Source organism: Pristis pectinata, chromosome 9 (assembly GCF_009764475.1).
Source record: "Pristis pectinata isolate sPriPec2 chromosome 9, sPriPec2.1.pri, whole genome shotgun sequence".
In the NCBI taxonomy this organism is placed as follows: domain Eukaryota; kingdom Metazoa; phylum Chordata; class Chondrichthyes; order Rhinopristiformes; family Pristidae; genus Pristis; species Pristis pectinata.
This window is the reverse complement of record NC_067413.1, coordinates 72,190,766-72,209,263: the sequence shown is the minus strand read 5'-3', so window position 1 is coordinate 72,209,263 and position 18,498 is coordinate 72,190,766. Positions and strand designations below refer to the sequence as shown.

Genomic DNA, 18,498 nt, shown 5'->3' with positions numbered 1-18,498 from the left:
ATTACTTCTATTTCGGAATCTGTGAACTTTGGGGCATATCTAACAGAGAGAGCCTTCAACATCTTTGTATCACAGTATTTAGTTTGTGTCTTTTTGGGATTGGTGATACGTATTTTTAAATGTCCTTTAGTTTCTTTTTTATTGGGATTGTTTTGGCAATATTTCCTTCTGCTATTTTGTTTTAATTTCTTAGTGGACTTTTTGCAGATGACAAAAAAGTATTTTTTGCAGTCACATGTCTTTAGGTCCCATTTCTTATTCACTTTCTTTCGGGTTATATCTGAATTCAACTGTTTAGGTACCAGGTTAATGCTAGACTGCACTTTCCATATTAATACCATATATTTGGCCAACATATTCATCCTTGGCAGCTGCAGCAACTTAAAGGAGATGTCTTCCAGATGGTGGGAATACATTTGGGGCTGACTAGATTCAGTGTGAAGTGCTTCCAAGGAGTGCAATTGATTGCAGAGAGACAATAATGTGACCTCATTAAACGTTCATATTTTAATAAAAGTACCAATAATTATTAGTACGTAGTAGAATATGATTTCTGATCAAAATTTGTATCATTAAGGTTGTCTATTTGACTTCATGCAAAACTAATACTTTGCAAGTTATATTCGTGTAAATCCAAGGACAATTTGGCATGTAATTCAAAGTCAAAGCCAATAGTAACACAGAACATTGAATCCAACTGTCGGTGGACAGAACATTGTAGAGGTTCAAAAATAATAGACTACCGGTAAAGGCAATTTATGCATGGAGCAAAAACTAAAAAACTGTAAGCCACATGCTGACTTAATGAATCCTGTTTCAGAAGACTACATACTAGGATTTTTTTGCATCCATTTCTGAGGTTGAGGCTTACTCCGTAAGCAGAGCAATGTAAAATTTGTAAAACTTGCTGTTAACTCCTATAAAATGAAATCTAACAACTAAAATGAATCCATACATGTCTATTGAATGGCCTCATTAATTAACCCCAAAATGTCTGTTGGGAAATCAGGTTCATTTCAAATTGGGAAGTCTGGGCAAGGCACAATTGGGATTATATATTGAATAGATTCTACAACCAGTACATCAGCAGAGCTGATGTTTAGAAAACTAAATGACAACATTTTGGTTGTACTTTCAAGTATTAAGCAATTCCTGCCAGTGCACTAATATGATAATCAACAATTGGAGTGCATATTTGTAATTGAAACTCACTGTTTTTCCTTCCACTTAAATTAATGGAAGGAAAAAATGGGTGAGCGCATTTACAGGCATGTGTTCTGAGTTCTTAAAAAATACAACTGAGTGGTTCTTGTTGTTAGGTTGCCACAAGTGTCAAATTCAACAGTATTTGGTAGAATTCACTAAGAAGCTTATGAGGTCTTGAAACAGATAATTATGAGATTATGAAATAGTTTCCAATGCAACACTGGAGATCTTGGTCAAGACAATGGGGAAGAGTAAAGGTGTTTTCTATTCTCTGAGGGCCAGGAGGCCTTCCAGGCACATGCTGAATGGCAGTGCAAAGATGCAGGTGCAGATGCGAGGAGAGGAGCCCCAAGACCTGAACATAACTAGCTCAGCTTGTTTGTTTTTCCTTTTCATTTGTGTTCTCTGGAAGTGGAGGGCATGCCCACCTCACCTGCCGGGCATGTCCTCCTGCTCTTCATTTTGCAACTCTTACATTCTTTTGTCTATGTTCTCATTCTCTAGTTGCTCCCATTGACCAGATTACAGTTTATCCCCAAGGTCACCCCAGTTATACCCTAGCAGAGACATCCCTCCTCCCCCATCCTCCCTGCAGTTTAACATGCTTCTTTTCTCTCCTTCCCAGTTCTGAAGAAGGGTCTTTGACCTGAAATGTTAACTCTATTTTTCTTCCCATAGATGTGGCCTGACCTGCTGAGTATTCCCAGCACTTTTAGTTTTTGTTATGCATCTGCATACATTTCAGTGACCTCTCACACTTGGACAAGTTCACTAAGTGCATCAGAAAAATTCATGTTTGACCAAGTCTTCTTGCTAACCTCAGCCACAGTGCACCAAACATCACTTACCTGCCAACAATCACAAGAAGTTAGGATTGAGACTTAACATTAAAATACCCTGCACACTTTCTCATATTTATGACTACTATGAGCCTCTTGGCCACACTGCTAATTGTATTACAATGACTGTTACATCATCTTGTGTATTAATCACTAATACCTCACTAATACCTCTTTTAGAAGTAGGATACCAGCAATAAGCATATGTGGCTGCAATGTCTTACTAAACTAATTGCCTTTCATGAGTTGAGACAATTTGTTTAGTGTGGTGGCTTCAATGTTAAGACCACATGACAGGCAGAGAATAAGAGCATCATGAATTCTTCCTGAATGCTGGGCGATGACCATCATGATATCCTGTATACAATCACATAAAGTGGCATGAATTTTATGTCCAGCCGAATCAGGCTGGATGGCTGCAGTTTAATTGGGCACTATGATCCCCTTACACCTAATTCAATTGGGCATCCATTGAATCACCAAAGCTTATAAAAATTATCATAAATAAAACCTGAATATATAATTTTTAAGTGAGAAGAAATTGTGTACACCATCCTATTCATATACAATACAAATTCATACCTCTGCTGGCTTAGGTAGATTGTGTACATAAGAAGCAGAGCACTGAAAGCTTTATAGCATGATTTTAGACTGCAGATAGCTTTTCTTTGTTTGTAAGTGTCTTTGATTTACTGCTTATTAAACACATTCTATTAGACAGGAGAAACCTTTGAGGAAACCCATCAAGCCAAAATGTTTTGAACAAATGCATTTTTTTTTCAATCTTAAGAACCAAAGTTTCTAATGTTAGAATTTCATCTGCCACGAGAAGCTGGCAGAATCCTGCACAATGCACAAGGAAGAGAATTGTTCAGTTGTGGGGGAAAGATTTGGGGAGTAGGACTAATTAATAATTCTCTTACAGTTTTGATCAGAATACAAGTGAAACCATTATTTCTTACTTCTTATCAATCTGTCAACAGGACAACCCCCTTAAACTTTTCCATTGTGTTTAGTCAAATACACCATCTTTCATGCTCCTCTTTTGCTCTAAGCAGTGTTGAAATCAAAATTTATTGCACAGTCTTTACTCCAAATCATTCTTTCCTGATGCCTCAGAACAAAGAAATTACCATCTTTCTCACATAGATCTTTGACATTTCACCTGTTTTCCAACAAAAAAGTTTCCTTAATAAAAAAGTGAATTTTGCAACAATGAATATGTTAATATAGTACAGGTTTTGATCTGTTAGAATTAGTTAATGTCTAAGTGTGAATGGCTTTCAGGTTATTATAACATTGTTATTGTGTTAACATTGTGATATGTATTTACAGAATTTTACTGGATCTTTTCTTGCAAATTATTTCACAATAAGACTGTAATACCAAGTTTTTGTTTTAAAATACATTATGTAGGTGATTGCCATATTACATCAAGGGAATGTTCTTTGATATTTCATACCTATTCTTCACAGGGAGCAAAAAAAAGTAAGATTTACCAAAAAGAAAAGATTATTGCCTAGAAACTGGATTTCACCCACAAATAGTGTGCTAAGTGAATGCTACATGTAGCATTAATACCTAGTTAAGGGATCTTTAGAAAATTGTGAAATTGTTGAAATTTACCTTTAAAACATTGTTCAGGTGTTTCCCTCTCATCTTTGGAGTATTGAAATACAACTTCCATCATTCCCAATGACAGTTGCCTGCAGAGATCACAGCTACCCTGTCATTGCCATTAGAGATCCTAGGAAGCATTTCACTTTCCATGACAGCCACAGCAACAGCACAAAAGCTATCATGCAGAGCAGAGAAAATACAGGGCAGGAAGGAAGCATATTTTCACTGTGTATGGCCAAACTTCCCTCCTGATACCCATTCCTGTATCCTAAGTCCCAAGTCACTGTAATAACGGCAGTCTAAGCAGTGATCTTTGTAGTGCACAGAAGTTGGAGAAATGTGATATTTCTGTGAGGGCAGGAGAGGTGAACCTATTTTCTTTTCTCCACCATGCAGTACTGTCAGTTGCTACCAGCCTTTCTTCAGTTTACCTCCCCTTTCACAGGACTTAGTAAGTGTCAGAATTGGCTGGAATTAGTCAGGCCCCATTAGATGAGCAGACTTATTACCTTCACAGTTCTCTAATTCAGTGGGAATGAAGCTTGAGACCTGAAATGTGATTGAATTTCAGGCTGACATATTGTGCCTGTAACTGATGGGAGTTACATTTACCCCCCTCTGTAGTATAATCATTACTGATCCACTTATAGGTGAAGTGCTTTTGCCAATTTAACATTATAACACGTCAATATCATGTCACGGATTGGAAAGCACTTTGGAACACTTTGAAGTTTAAAAGGTTCGACACAGTTGAAGATTTTTAATTTCAATCTATTGATGTCTGTGAAAATCTGATTTTATGTGTTTAAATTTGGTAAAATGCACATCCTTGTAGTTCATACTGCTGGACCAGGTGTATCCAAAATTTTATTCTTCGTACAGTTCTGATATTACATTTAACCTTAGCATTTTAATAAAAAAACCTTCAATAATGTCAAGACGTTTTGATTAAAGTTGTTCACAGAAGTAATTGTTTTATAAATATTTAATTATACAATACCATTTTGTTTTTTCTGCTTCAGATTACAAAAGGTGTGCAAGGTTGCTTACAAGATTAGCTGTGAGTCCTTTGTGTACACAACACTAAATATTTTGCCATGTAAGTATATATGCATGAAATGTTTGTAGCTTTAGAGGCTGAAATTTCTTTACCCTGTGTTGACAGCTAATGTTGAGGCATTTAGGGTTGGGGCAGGATCAGTAACTTGATTAATTTTAAATGTTTGCAATATTTCCATGGCGTATTTTGGAAGCCTGTTGGATCAGCCTTCTGAAAAATGCAAGCTACAAATCACATGAGGATAATTGGGAAGCCAGAGCAAAAAACAAACTGCTGGAGGAACTCAGCTGTTGAACAGAATCTGTTGGGGGGAAAGGAACTGTTGATGTTTTAGGCTGAGATCCTGGATCAGGACTGAGAGTGAAGATGGAAGATAGCCAGTATAAAAAGGAGAGGGGGAAGGATGAGGCAGTGGCTGGTACATGACAGGTGGACTGAGGAGGGGTGAAGGATAATGGGCAGATGGAGCCAGGTGAAGGAGAGGGAGGGATGGTCTTGCAGAGACAAAGGCAGGTGGGTGAGCAGAGGGGAGGGTGAGGTGGAGACGGAAGTTGGAGTGATAAGTGGGGACACAAAGCTACAAGTGTTGGAATCTAAAAGGTGATAATAGGAACATTAAGTGAGAGATGAAGGGCAGGATGGAACCAGATAGGGGAGGGGATAAGGTAGGTGAAATGTGTGGGTAGTAGGTGGATGGAACCAGGAAGAAGACAAAATGGATGATGGGGGGGGGGGGGCTGGAGCGGGTGTGGGAAAGGCAACAGAAATGGGAGGACCAGAGGTGGATCAGGAGAGAGAGGGAGAGAGAGAAAGAAAAGCAAATGAATGGTAGGGGCAACCTGAACATGAAAAATTCATACCATCAGTTTGTAAACTACCCAGGCAGAATACGAGGTGTTGTTCTTTTAGTTTGTGTTGGGCCTCACACTGGGAATAAAGAAGGTCAAGGATGGACAGGTCAGCGTGGGAATGGCAAGGAGAATTGAAATGGTGTACAGCTGGGAGCTCAGGGTGGCCATTGCGGACTATTTTGCAGAGCACCTGCAATGTCTAAGAATTTGCAGTTAATCTCTACAATTATTCATGTGCATTGAAACTATAAATATTTTTACATGTTTATCAGTAAATTAGTAAGACCATGCACAAAGTACAGGTATTTCTTAATTTATTAATGTTTAATGATTGAACTTTTACTGTAACGCCTTTGACCATTCAAGGTATGTGTCTTCACTATGAATATTTACTATAATGAATAGTTGTGAGACGGAGGCAGGTGGGTGATAGCTGGAGGCAGATCAAAGGCAGATGGAGCTTGGTGGAGGGAGGGAAGAGTGAAGATGAGGATAGCTAGGTGGGTGATAAGTAGGAAGACAAAGTTACCGGTGCTTGAATCTGATAAAGAAGGAAGGTGATAATTAGGGGAGAGGCACAGGGTGGGTGGAACCATTTGGAGGAAGCAGGGATCCAGTGGGTAAAATGTGTGGGTAGCAGGTGGATGGAACCACGGAGGGGGATGAAAATGGGTGATGAGGGACTGGAGGAGGAGTGTGGGAAAGGGGACAAAAATGGGATGACTGGAGGTGGACCAGAAGGAGAGAGGGGAGTGGAGTAAACACAGAAGGTAAGGCTTACCCGAAATTGGAAAATTCAATGTCCATAACATTGGGTTATAGACTATGCAAGTGGAATACGAGGTGTTGTTCTTCTTGTTTGTGTTGGGCCTCACCCTGGCAGTGGAGAAGGGCGAGGATGGACAGGTCAGCGTGGGAATGGGAAGGGGAGTTGAAATGGCACATAATGGAGTTCTTGGGTGGACATTGAGCAGGTGCTCTGCAAATTGGTTGCCTAGTCTGTGTTTGGGCTCGCCAATGTAGAGAAGGACACATCAGGAGCACCAAAAGTAATAGATGAGGTTGGATGAGGTGTGTACTGCTTGATGTTGCTCACTCTCATCTGGAATGTGTTGTGGACTGAGTCACGGAAGACACTGAAGCTAGTAGATATAAAGGTTTTTATTATCACAAACAGGCCTTAGACCTTAAGACATAGGAGCAGAATTAGGCCATTCAGCACATTGCGTCTGCTTTGCCATTTGATCATGGCTGATTTATTTTTCCCTCTCAACCCCATTCTCCTGCCTTCTCCCCGTAATCTTTGGCACCCTTACTAATCAAGAACTTATCAACCTCTGCTTTAAATATACCCAATGACTTGGCCTCCACAGCCATCTGTGGCAATGAGTTCCACAGATTCACCATCCTCTGGCTGAAGAAATTCCTCCTCATCTCTGTTCTAAAGAGACATCCTTTTATTCTGAGGCTAACATTGCATTTGCCTTCCTTACTACTGACTCCACCTGCAAGTTAACCTTCAGGGAATCCTGCACCAGGCACCTCCGATTCCTGAATTCTATCCCCATTTAGAAAATAGTCTATGTCTCTATTCCTTCTACCAAAGTTCATGTCCATACACTTCCCTACGCTGTATTCCACCTGACACTTCTTTGCCCATTCTCCGAACCTGTCCAAATTCTTCTGCAGACTCTCTGCTTCCTCAACACTACCTGCCCTTCTACCTATCTTTGTATAATCCACAAACTTGACCACAAAGCCCTCAATTCCATCATCCAGATCATTAACATTTAACATGAGAAGTAGTAGACCCAATACTGACCCCTGAGAAACACCACTAGTCACTGGCTGCCAACCAGAAAAGGCCCCTTTTATTCTCACTCTTTGCCTTCTGCCAGTCAGCCAATCTTCTATCCATGCTGGTACCTTTCCTGTAATACCATGGGCTCCTATCTTGTTTACCAGCCTCATGTGCGGCACCTTGTCAAAGGCCTTCTGAAAATCCAAGTAAACAACATCCACTGACTCTCCTTTGTCTATCCTGCCTGTTCCTTCCTCAAAGAATTCCAACAGATTTGTCAGGCAAGATCTCCCCTTAAGGAAACCCTGCTGACTCCAGCCTATTTTATCATGTGCTTCCAAGTATCCCGAAACCTCATCCTTACTAATGGACTCTAAGATCTTACCAACCACTGAAATCAGGCTAACCGGCCTGTAATTTCCTGTCTTTTGCCTCCCTCCCTTTCTATAGAGTGGAGTGACATTCGCGATTTTCCAGTACTCTGGTACCATTCCTGACTCCAGTGATTCTTGAAAGATCACTATTAATGCCTCCACAATCTCTTCAGCTACCTCTTTCAGAACCCTAGGGTGTAGTCTATCTGGCCCAGGTGACTTATCTACCTTCAGACCTTTCAGTTTCCCCAGCATCTTCTCCTTCATAATAGTGGCTACACTCACTTCTGCCCCCGACTCTCAAATTTTTGGCATATTGCTGGTGTCTTCCACAGTGAAGACTGATGCAAAATACTTATTCAGTTCATCTGCCATTTCTTTGTTCCCCATTACTACTTCTCCAGCGTCATTTTCCAGCGGTCCGATGTCCACTCTTGCCTTTCTTTTACTCTTTATATATCTGAATAAACCTTTGGTATCCTCTTTTATATTATTGTCTAGTTTACCTTCATATTTCATATTTTTCTCCCTTATTGCTTTTGTAGTTGCCTTCTGCTGGTTTTTAAAAGCTTCCCAATCCTCTATCTTCTGGCTAATTTTTGCAATATTGTATGTCCTCCCTTTTGCTTTTATGCGGTCTTTGACTTCCCTTGTCAGCCACGGTTGCCTCATTCTCCCTTTAGAATGCCTTTCTTTGGGATAAAATGATCCTGCATCTTCCGAATTACTCCCAGAAACTCCTGCCATTGCTGCTCCATTCCTGCTCGGGTCCTCTTCCCATGAACTTTGGCCAGCTCTTCTCTCACGCCTCTGTGGTTACATTAACTCAACTGTAATACCGATACATCTGATTTTAGTTTCTCCCTCCCAAGCTGCAGGGTGAATTCTATCATGTTATGATCACTGCCTCTTAAGTGTTCCTTTAACTGAATCTCCCTAATCAAATCCAGAATTGCCTTTTCCCTGGTGAGCTCAACCACAAGCTGCTCTAAAAAGCCATCTTGTAGGCAGTCTACAAATTCCTTCTCTTGGAATCCAGTACCAACCTAATTTTCCCAGCCTACCTGCATATTGAAGTTTCCCATGACCACCATAACATTGCCTTCCTTACATGCCTTTTTTTATCTCCTGTTGTAATTTGTACCCCATCCTGGCTACTATTCAGCAGCCTGTATATAACTCCCATCAGGGTCTTTTTACCCTTGCAGTTTCTTAATTCTATCCACAAGGATTCTACATCTTCTGATCCCATGTCCCTTCTTGCTAAGGATTTGATTTCATTTTTTTAACCAATAGAGCCACTCACCCCCTCTGCCCACCCACCTGTCTTTTTGATAGGATGCGTATCCTTGGATGTTTAGCTCCCAGCTGTGATCTTCTTCCAGCCATGACTCTGTGATGCACACATCATACCTGCTAATTTCTAACTGTGCTATAAGCTCATCTACCTTGTTTTATATACTGCGTGGATTCAGATATAAAGTCTTTAGTCCTGTATGGAGAATCTGGCCTTCTGGAGAACCTATTTCTATTCTCTCCACACTCAACAGTACAGTGTTGTTTCATACTTTTTAAACACAGACAATAATAAATGATTAACTACAGTTTCAATGGCAATAATTACCTATCTAACTAACATTTTGAGTGCAGGCAGGTAACTTTTGCGGAATTACATTTTTACAATGGAGACACACCCCAACTCACAGAATCCCTTTGAATATTCAGATACCGGGAGCTGGTCTGATGGGTTCTGAACACAAAACACCAGACACCGAAAATATACTTCTGTTACAGTGTTAAAGGAAAGCTCCCTGAATGTACAATTAACCTGAATATTAAGTGACAAAACAGACATGTCCTGAACTGTGCATTAAGTGGCAGGGTCTTTATACAAGAGATGACTACTTAATGTCTTCCCTGGTTTCAATTAGGGCAAATTAACATGGACATTGATTTATTGTTTTCCCCTGTGTAGTTATCATAGTATAGAATCAGATGGTCCACACTCAATGATTGTTTTTGATGCCCTTAAAGTATCAGTGGAAGTTACATGGTGAACAAGTTATTTTTGAAGACTGGTTCTCATTTTAATTAATGCCTGCTATCCACTTAATTCCAGGATTAGCTTGTTAACATCTGTGCTACAGATGCAAAATGAGTTGTGATAATAACAGTTGGCATCTACAGGTCTAGCACAAAATAGCCAATTCCTCCCTAATGTTTTTAATTGTTCAATAATTCTGCATTAGTTTACATAAAACTGTCTTTAGGTGCAAAAACAAACTGCTGGAGAAACTCAGCAGGTCATGCAGCATCTATGGAGGCAGAGGAATAGTTGACATTTTGGGTCAAGGCCCTTCCTTAAGACTGAGAGTGCAGAAGAGAGATAGGGAAATAAAGAGGGGAGAGGGAATGGTCAGGCAGGGGCTGGCAGGTGATAGGTGGAACCAGATGAGGAGGGGGATGAGGGGCAGATGGAGAGCCAGGTGAGGAGGGAGAGAGATGGAGTTGGGAGACAGTGGCTGGTGGGTATGAGGTAGAGACAGATAAAGAGAGAGAGAGAGAGAGAAAGAGAGAGAGAGAAAGGCGGGTGATGGGACTGCCTAAAGTTTACATTATATTTTGATATTTCTTTTTAACAGAAGCTCCTACTGGGAAGTAGAAGATTGAAAACTAGAAACCAAAAGCTAATTTAATTTTTTTATTAGCTTATTTTAATGGTCCAGAAGTGAACACTTCTGGAACCATTTAGATTCTATTCTTTATTCCCAGAATCAAAGGAAAATTGCGCAGATGGATGTTCAGTCGGGCAGGGCAAGGAACCAGGGGTGGAGAACACATTGCAGTTTGGGAGAGGGTGATAAGCTGCTTTGACATGTCTATATATTCCCTGCACAGAGCAGATAGGTTGCAACTGCTCTGACCCCACCAGTGTCGGCTGCAGGAAATTTTTTTTTTGGATTTGCTCATATTCCCCAAACTCTGAGGTTCTTTACCCTACATCAGAATCCCAGAAACATGGAGGGAGTTTTTAATCTGGAGGAATGCATGGGGTTGGGCCTGGCAATGGCAGTGAGCTGGTCTCCGTCCCTCCAACTTCTGCGATTAGCATGAGCACATTTAGCTGCTCTGCAATCCCTTGGACAATGTGTATCACTGATTAACATCAGGCAATTTCAGAAATGGAGTAATATTTCATATGGTTTTATGTCACAGTCATGGATCATGTGAAGCTTGATTGGGTGGGCTGTTTGCTGGTTGAGATTTGGTTCCTGCTTTGGGAGCAGTCTGACCAGAGTGGATCAGCAGAGAAGTATAGCTCTCAGGAGGCAATTCTTGCAACACAACATGTTCAGAAGGGGTGATTTTCTTTGATGGTATGGAAAAGACATGCTTCAGGAGGCTCAGGTTGTTGGCAGACTTCTGTAGCCAACTGTAAGAAGAACTTCTCTTTGTTGGGACTTACAATCATGCAATAGCTGCGAAATTGACAATGGTCCTAAACCTTTCAGTGTCAAGATTTTTCAGGGACTCTGCTGGAGATTTATTCCCCACGCCCATTGGTGGACTGTCTCCATAATTGGTGCTGAGGTCGAGAGGGTTGAGAGCTTCAAGTTCCTAGGAGTGAACGTCACCAGTAGCCTGTCCTGGTCCAACCACGTAGATGCCACGGCCAAGAAAGCTCAGCAGTGCCTGTACTTCCTCAGGAGGCTAAGGAAATTTGGCATGTCCCCTTTGACACTCGCCAATTTTTATCGATGCACCATAGAAAGCATCCTATCTGGATGCATCACGGCTTGGTAAGGCAACTGCTCTGTCCATGACTGCAAGAAACTGCAGATAGTTGTGGACATAGCTCAGCACATCATGGAAACCAGCCTCCCCTCCATGGACTCTGTACTTCTCGCTGCCTTGGTAAAGCAGCCAGGATAATCAAAGACCCCACCCACCCCAGACATTCTCTCTTCTCCCCTCCCATCGGGCAGAAGATACAAAAGCCTGAAAGCAGGTATCGCCAGCAGGTATCCCAGCCTCAATGGGATAGAAGCTGCACAAGGACTATTGGACAGTTCCCTCGTACGATAAGATGGACTCTTGACCTCACAATCTACCTCGTTATGACTTTGCACTTTATTGCTTACCTGCACTGCACTTTCTCTGTAGCTGCTACACTTTACTCTGCATTCTGTATTGCTGTACCCTGTACTACCTCAATGCACTGTGTAATGAATTGGTCCGTATGAACAGTGTGCAAGAGAAAGGTTTAGGCGGATATGGGCCAAACTCAGGCAAATGGGATGAGCTTAGATGAGCATCTTGGTCGGCATGGATGAGTTGGGTTGACGGGCCTGTTTCCGTGCCCTATTAATGCATGACTCTTTATGACAAGGTTTTCACTGTACCTCGGTAAAAGTGACAATAATAAACCAATTCCAATTCCAATTTCAATCTGTACAGGTGTGTGCATGATTCCCTAGTGTTTCCATGGCAGCTTCTTCCTGTGGCAGTCTAAGGTCTTGGATGATTCTGGAGCTACAGGCAGATTTAATGAATGGCTACGAGCAGGGAAGCAATTTAGGAGATGACAATAATTATCAATCCAAATTATGAAGCTCAACAACATTGTAACTATTAATGCATAGTCACCAGAAATATAATTGAACGAGCCATCAGTATGGTAGGATATACTTCATGTGCGGAGACGGAACTGCGGGTGCCTTTTATTCCACACCATTCAGTGTCCCTGGAATGGTTGTGGTGTTCACAATGTAGCAGTAGGTCTAGGAGCTTGTGGTGTTGATCATCTGCAGATGATTTCCGGAAGGAAGAGACGGAAGATGGGGAAAGTGAGAATGAGGAAGGTGTTAAGGAAATTGCAGCCTAGGATTTTAGGGTTGCCTTTATTAATGCAAGATTCATACAGGTGACCCTCATAGACCTACATCATAAACATACTACAAGTAGCTCTTTGCCATTCCATCCATTCTGCATCACTCCAAACAACCAACTAACCATGTCTTGGAGATCTGTTGCACTGTTCACTGTCTTTTCATGCCTTCCCAAGCAAAGTCATATGTGACTTGCCACACAGCAGCCAAGGAATGCAACTTGGAAAAATGGCCCAACAGTAAAATGATTGTGAAATAGAAACAGAAGGTTAAAAAACTCAGCAGGTCAGGAGGCATATGTGGAGAGAGAAACAAATTCAACATTTCAGGTTGATGACCTTGTATTAGATGATCTTAAGTCATTGACTGGAAATGCTAATTCTGTTTCTTTGTCTACAGTTGTCTGTTCTTATTTCAGAATTCCAGCAACTACAACATTTTTCTTTTGAATAAAATGGTTCTTTTAAAGAATGGAAATAAAATATTCCATTCCACTTTACGTTTCCATGCCAGTTCCATGACAATATTTGGAAGAAGCAAAATGGAGTTATCGTTGGTATCTTGGTCAATATTTATGCCTGAATCAGCATTTTTAGTAGAGGTCTAATTAATATCATTTGGTGTTTTGGGGAGTGTTTTTTGAGATACAATGTCTGTGACATTTCCCTTATCAACAGTAACCAAATTTCTAAAGTACTTTGTCGATGGTACAAATGCTCCAAGACATTCTGGAGTTGTTAAAGGCATTGCATAAATCCAAGTTTTTGTAAAGGAAAAGTATTGGCCAGGATTTTACATAAATAGACGTTACCTTACTGAGTTCTCACAAAAGCATAACGATGTTTTATTTACTGTTTGTCAAGAAGTGTTAATATACATCTGTAATCACTGTGATAGAAGAAATGCCTACCCTAAAAATAATGTGGAGGAAAAGCACCGATGCATTGATAGATACAAGAAAACTGTGAAATGTCTTTCGGCCCTAAAGTAAAAATGCTTTGTTTATTGGAGAAACAAAAGTAGAATGTGGAAACCAAATTCAAATCTATAGGAAGAATTGCATTACAATAATCCAAAATAATTAGGAAACATTTCAAATGTATACCTTTGTAACCAAGAGAATCATGTACTGAAAGAATTGACAGTCAATCTCTCTCTGCCCATTCGTCTTTCGCCTCCCAGTTCAATCTGTGGGCTAGCTTGGGATCCAAGTTGGGAGTGATTGTTAAGACCATGATCAGTAAGCCACATCATAAAGAGGATTGGTATCCCTAACACATTGGTGTAATGTTAATGTAGCCTGATTTCCCACTTGAGCCAAACATTAGATCTTCATCATAGGGCAGATCAGAATCAGGATCAGAATTAGAATCAGGTTTATTGTCACTGGCATATGTTGTGAAATGTGTTGTTTTGCAGCAGCAGGACAGTGCAAAACATAAAGACATAAAATTATAATAAGTTACAAACATAAATAAATAAAGCAAAAGAGGATTAATGAGGTAGTGTTCATGGACCGTTCAGAAATCTGATGGCGGAGGCGATATTCTAGTGTGCTGCCCACTTGCCTTCATTCTCAGTGCCAAATAATCTTTACTTTCTAATATCTTTTATTCTGCTACATCCATAGCTTTAAACACTTCCATCAAATCAAATGCTTTTCCTCTGTTTCCAGAACATATCAGCATAAGTTATTTAGTCCCTCGAGTATGCAACACCATTCCAAATGATAATGGCTGCTCTGTATCTCAACTCCATTTACCCATTTCGATTTCAAAATTGTTAGGCTGGGAAGGAGTGGAAGGAACAAGGAGGAAATGTTAGCATTCCAGCCATAGGGTGGGATTTCATGGATTGAATGACCACAGTCTGCTTTCCAGAAAACTGTTGGATTAATTTAGAGGCCCATGGGGGGGGGGGGTGTAATGGAAAGAAAACAAAAAAGAACTGGCAGTGATAAAGATGATGAAAAAACATGGGAGAGGTCATTGAATAGAGAAAAAAATGCAAGGTCTAGACATACAGTGTGTTTGTAAAAGAAACATAAAGTTTAAGCAAAATAGAGTGGGAATTAGGATGCCCAATGTACACATCCAATGCACCACCACTCTCAGTACCACACCAACCCAATCATGGGTTTCCAGCCCTAAAGGGAAAACATGCCAACACCACTAGTGTTGTCGGGTAAGTTCATATTAAACTTTGAAGTTTTGGTCTGTATACCAGACAACAAATTACAATAAGTGAACACACAGTTTACCATATTTAGAATTATTTACATGGGAAGTGAATGTAGTTTAGTTTTTAAATTATGTGTTTCTTTTCCTTGCAGACCCAAGTCACTGAAGATGGAAATCTGTGTTGCCTCAGAAGTGCCTTGAAAATGTCCCCAAAATGGATTGGAATTACAGCTGATGTTGCTTTGGTTTACAGCATTGTTTATTTTAACTGCTGAATGCTTTTTATTTACATGTGAATATGTATGTGTGAGAACATTCCACTTTGTGTGTTAATTAAGCTTATCTTTGATTTGTAATATTATTGCATAGAATTCAAATAAACCAATTATTTATTGAAATACTTTCTATATAATGATCTGCACTGATGAAATAATGTAAAAATACAGAAACCCCCAGTGAAGCAGTAATTTTAATAGGTTCACATTGTATTGGCCTCCCTTCTTAGAAGGTGCTGGCAATGGACAAAGACAATACGTTTCCAGCATTAGCAGTTCTGTTTAACAGTAGTGCCAAAGAAGGTGATATTCTAATCAATAGGATGGAAAATAAAGCATTATGCTTATACGGTTATAAGTTGTGTATTAAAGAGGCCCATATTATTCACAAAGCTTATGATGAACAGCTAAAATGAAGGCACACTAATTACCACAATAAGCGTTGATTGAATGCTTTACACTCACTGCAATCCGTATTTGGAGTTTGTCCCGCTTTTGGTGACATGGCTTCACGCTGCTGATTGAGAATGTTGTTCTTTATAAGTAGTCAGTGTTTGATTATTGTATTTTAAATTTAAAGAATCTTCATGATCTTAAATGGGCCAATATGATGTACTAATTATTTTACAATGGATTATGTCATTGTATTATACCTCTTCAATTTCGTTAAGACTCTTTTTCATTATTTGCACTGAGCTTGAATGCAATGCAATTCACTTTCCATAGGAGCTGTAAATTGAACTTTATTCTCTACAAATAATAATGAAAATATCAGTTTGATACTTTAGTTCTGAAGCTCTGTTACAATGTACTGCACATTGAGAATTTAAGCTCAAAATGTACCTTGCTTTGGAATATTATCTCATAGCTATTATGAATTACCATTGGTACAGGCACTTATGTAAAACAATGCAAATAATATAAATATTGGAGAAGACTGGAATACAACAATGCTGTTTGATGGAATAAATTATAGTATTAACAAATATTGCTCTAGGTATTCTGTATTTGTGCTATTTTGGGTTGAAGTTTATGAAGATTTTTATACATAAGCTTAACTTGTAAAATAAAGTGAATTGCTTCATTTTAATCATTTTCTCACTACCTCCACCCCCCCCACCCCTCCCACCCACTCCCCCCCCCCACCACCACCCCAATCCCTCCAAGTGAGTATGGTATGCAGGCGGATTTAGATAGCTTGAGTAGGCCTACCAGCTCGAGGTCACTCCAGGGCCCAGTACCATTTCACCTTTGTTATCTTTCAAGTAAGCCAAAGCTCCCATTACAGGGGAAAGGAAATATGGAAATCACAACAATGTGATCAACTAAAAATGAGGGAAGTTTCCCCCTTTCTGGAACCTCTTAGCAGAATTGCAGAGGGAGCCATTTACTATCCAGAAAAGGCCTAATTAAAATTCCCTGCTGTACAGCAGACACAGGTTCCAAAAGCAGTGTTTGGACTTTAACAATCCTGTCTTCCTTCTCCCACCAGAGAGAACCCACCCTTTTCCTCACATCTCCAATCTCCTCCGGATCTCTCCTCACTCTTACCTTAGGCTCTTGTGTAGTCTTCACGTACCTATAACGTTTGGTTTAAAGAGACACTGAACTAAATAGCACTGAAAATGTTGTGGGTGAATATTGCATGGTTAATTTTCACTTGTTTGCCTCGTTACATGTAATTTTTGTTTCCACCTCACTGTTGTGGCTGTAAAGACCAGCGATACCAGTCACAGAACCAGAGACACCACATTATTATTTCCCTGGCAACAGGGCTGAATTTCTTAAGTGGTCAGGACACCAACAAGACAAACTGATTGAAAGCATGATTGCACCTATTAAAGAGGATATACTCATTGCTGACAACTGGAGGGAGAATTCACTCCAAAGGGGTGAAAGGCTCGTGAAGCCCATGATAGAATATGGGCAACAGTAATCATCTTGATTTTCCAATGCTGTTCTGGTTGACTTGGCATATAAGGTATAGAAGAGAAAAGGGGTCCTCTACCAACAGGGGAAGCTATACAGACTAGTAGTTTAGAAGCAGTGGGAGGAGTTTGCATAAGATTTCAATTCCAAGGTTGAAGCCCAAAGTACATGTATGAAGTACTGCATGATCATGGTCTATGAAAAAACAGCATATTTCTGTTTCCTAACAATAACAACATTAGCTTCATACATTTCTCTGTTGTTTATACCCCAAACTTCTCTTTTTTAGCCATGGTCGAGGATAGTTTGCTTTCACATCAGATCTGTGGGTTCTGAGGTGGATGATGAAACCATTGTGGTACCTGCAGACTCTACAGTGGTGCTTGATGGTGCAGGAGATGCTTGCAGTACATGGGGTACGTGAGTATGCTTCTTCCAGTCCTCATGTCATGGAAATTTGAACAGCTCAATGCCTCTTGGATGCTCTTTCTCCATCGTGAATGGTCATGGGCCAAGAATTCCCAAGAGTCAGCGAGGATGTTGCCACAGTAAGTGCAACATTAAGCAATCTTGCCCGTTCTTCCCCCACTCTTTCTTTTATAATGGCACAGCATGGAAACCAGCCCTTTAGCTCTCAGCGTCCATGCTGGCCAGGAAGTATCTATCTGTATTAAACCCACTTTGTAACATTCAGCCCTTAGTCTTCTACACATGGTACTTGCAGTGCTCATCTAAATACTACTTAAATGGTGTGAGATTACTTGCCTACGCCACCCCTTTAAACCATGCATCCCAAATTTCAACCAGTCTCTGGGTGAAAATATTTTTCCTTGTCCCCTTCAAATCTTTGACTCCTTACCTTCTATCTATGCCCTCCAGTTATAAACACTTCATCTGTGGGGAAACTTCTTTTCACTCTCTACCCTATCTGAGCCCCTCAAAATTTTGTGTACTTCAATAAGATTCTCCTTCAGCTTTTGCTCCAAGGAAAACAAACTCAATCTACAGTCTCTTCTCATAACTGAAATGTTCCGTCCCAGGCAACATTCTGATGAGTCTCCTACTGCTCTCTCTCCAGTGCAATCACATGCTTCTTATAGTTTGGTGACCAGAACTATACATAGGACTCCAGCTGTACCATAACCTCCTTGCTCTTATATTCTATGCCCTGACTAATGAAGGAATGTATCCCATATGCTTCCTTGACAACCTAAGGCTGATGCCTTCAAGAATCCTTATACCCCAAGGTTCCTCTGTTCTTCTGTACTTCCTAGGCTCCTGTCATTCATTGTGTACATCTGGACCTTATTAGTCCTCTCAGAATGTGCCATGTCACATTTTTCAGGATTAAATTTCATCTGCCATTACCCTGCTCATCTTACCAATTCAATGTCATTCTATAACCAAAGACTACCTTCGTCACTAATACCAATTTTCGTGTCATCTGCAGACTTACTAATTATACCTTCTATGT

The 18,498-nt window shown here is 40.3% G+C and overlaps 1 protein-coding gene across 2 annotated transcripts in view; it reads left to right on the top strand.

Moving 5' to 3' along the window:
• alkal1 (ALK and LTK ligand 1) overlaps nucleotides 1-16,029 on the top strand; it is a 35,394-nt gene extending 19,365 nt beyond the window's left edge. For both annotated transcript variants that reach the window (XM_052023555.1, XM_052023554.1), the window contains exons 4-5: nucleotides 4,688-4,764; nucleotides 14,973-16,029. In XM_052023555.1, the coding sequence (XP_051879515.1) occupies nucleotides 4,688-4,752 (65 nt within the window). In that variant the 3' untranslated portion in view covers nucleotides 4,753-4,764; nucleotides 14,973-16,029. The remainder of the gene's footprint in view (nucleotides 1-4,687; nucleotides 4,765-14,972) is intronic.
• The last annotated feature ends 2,469 nt before the right edge of the window (nucleotides 16,030-18,498 follow it).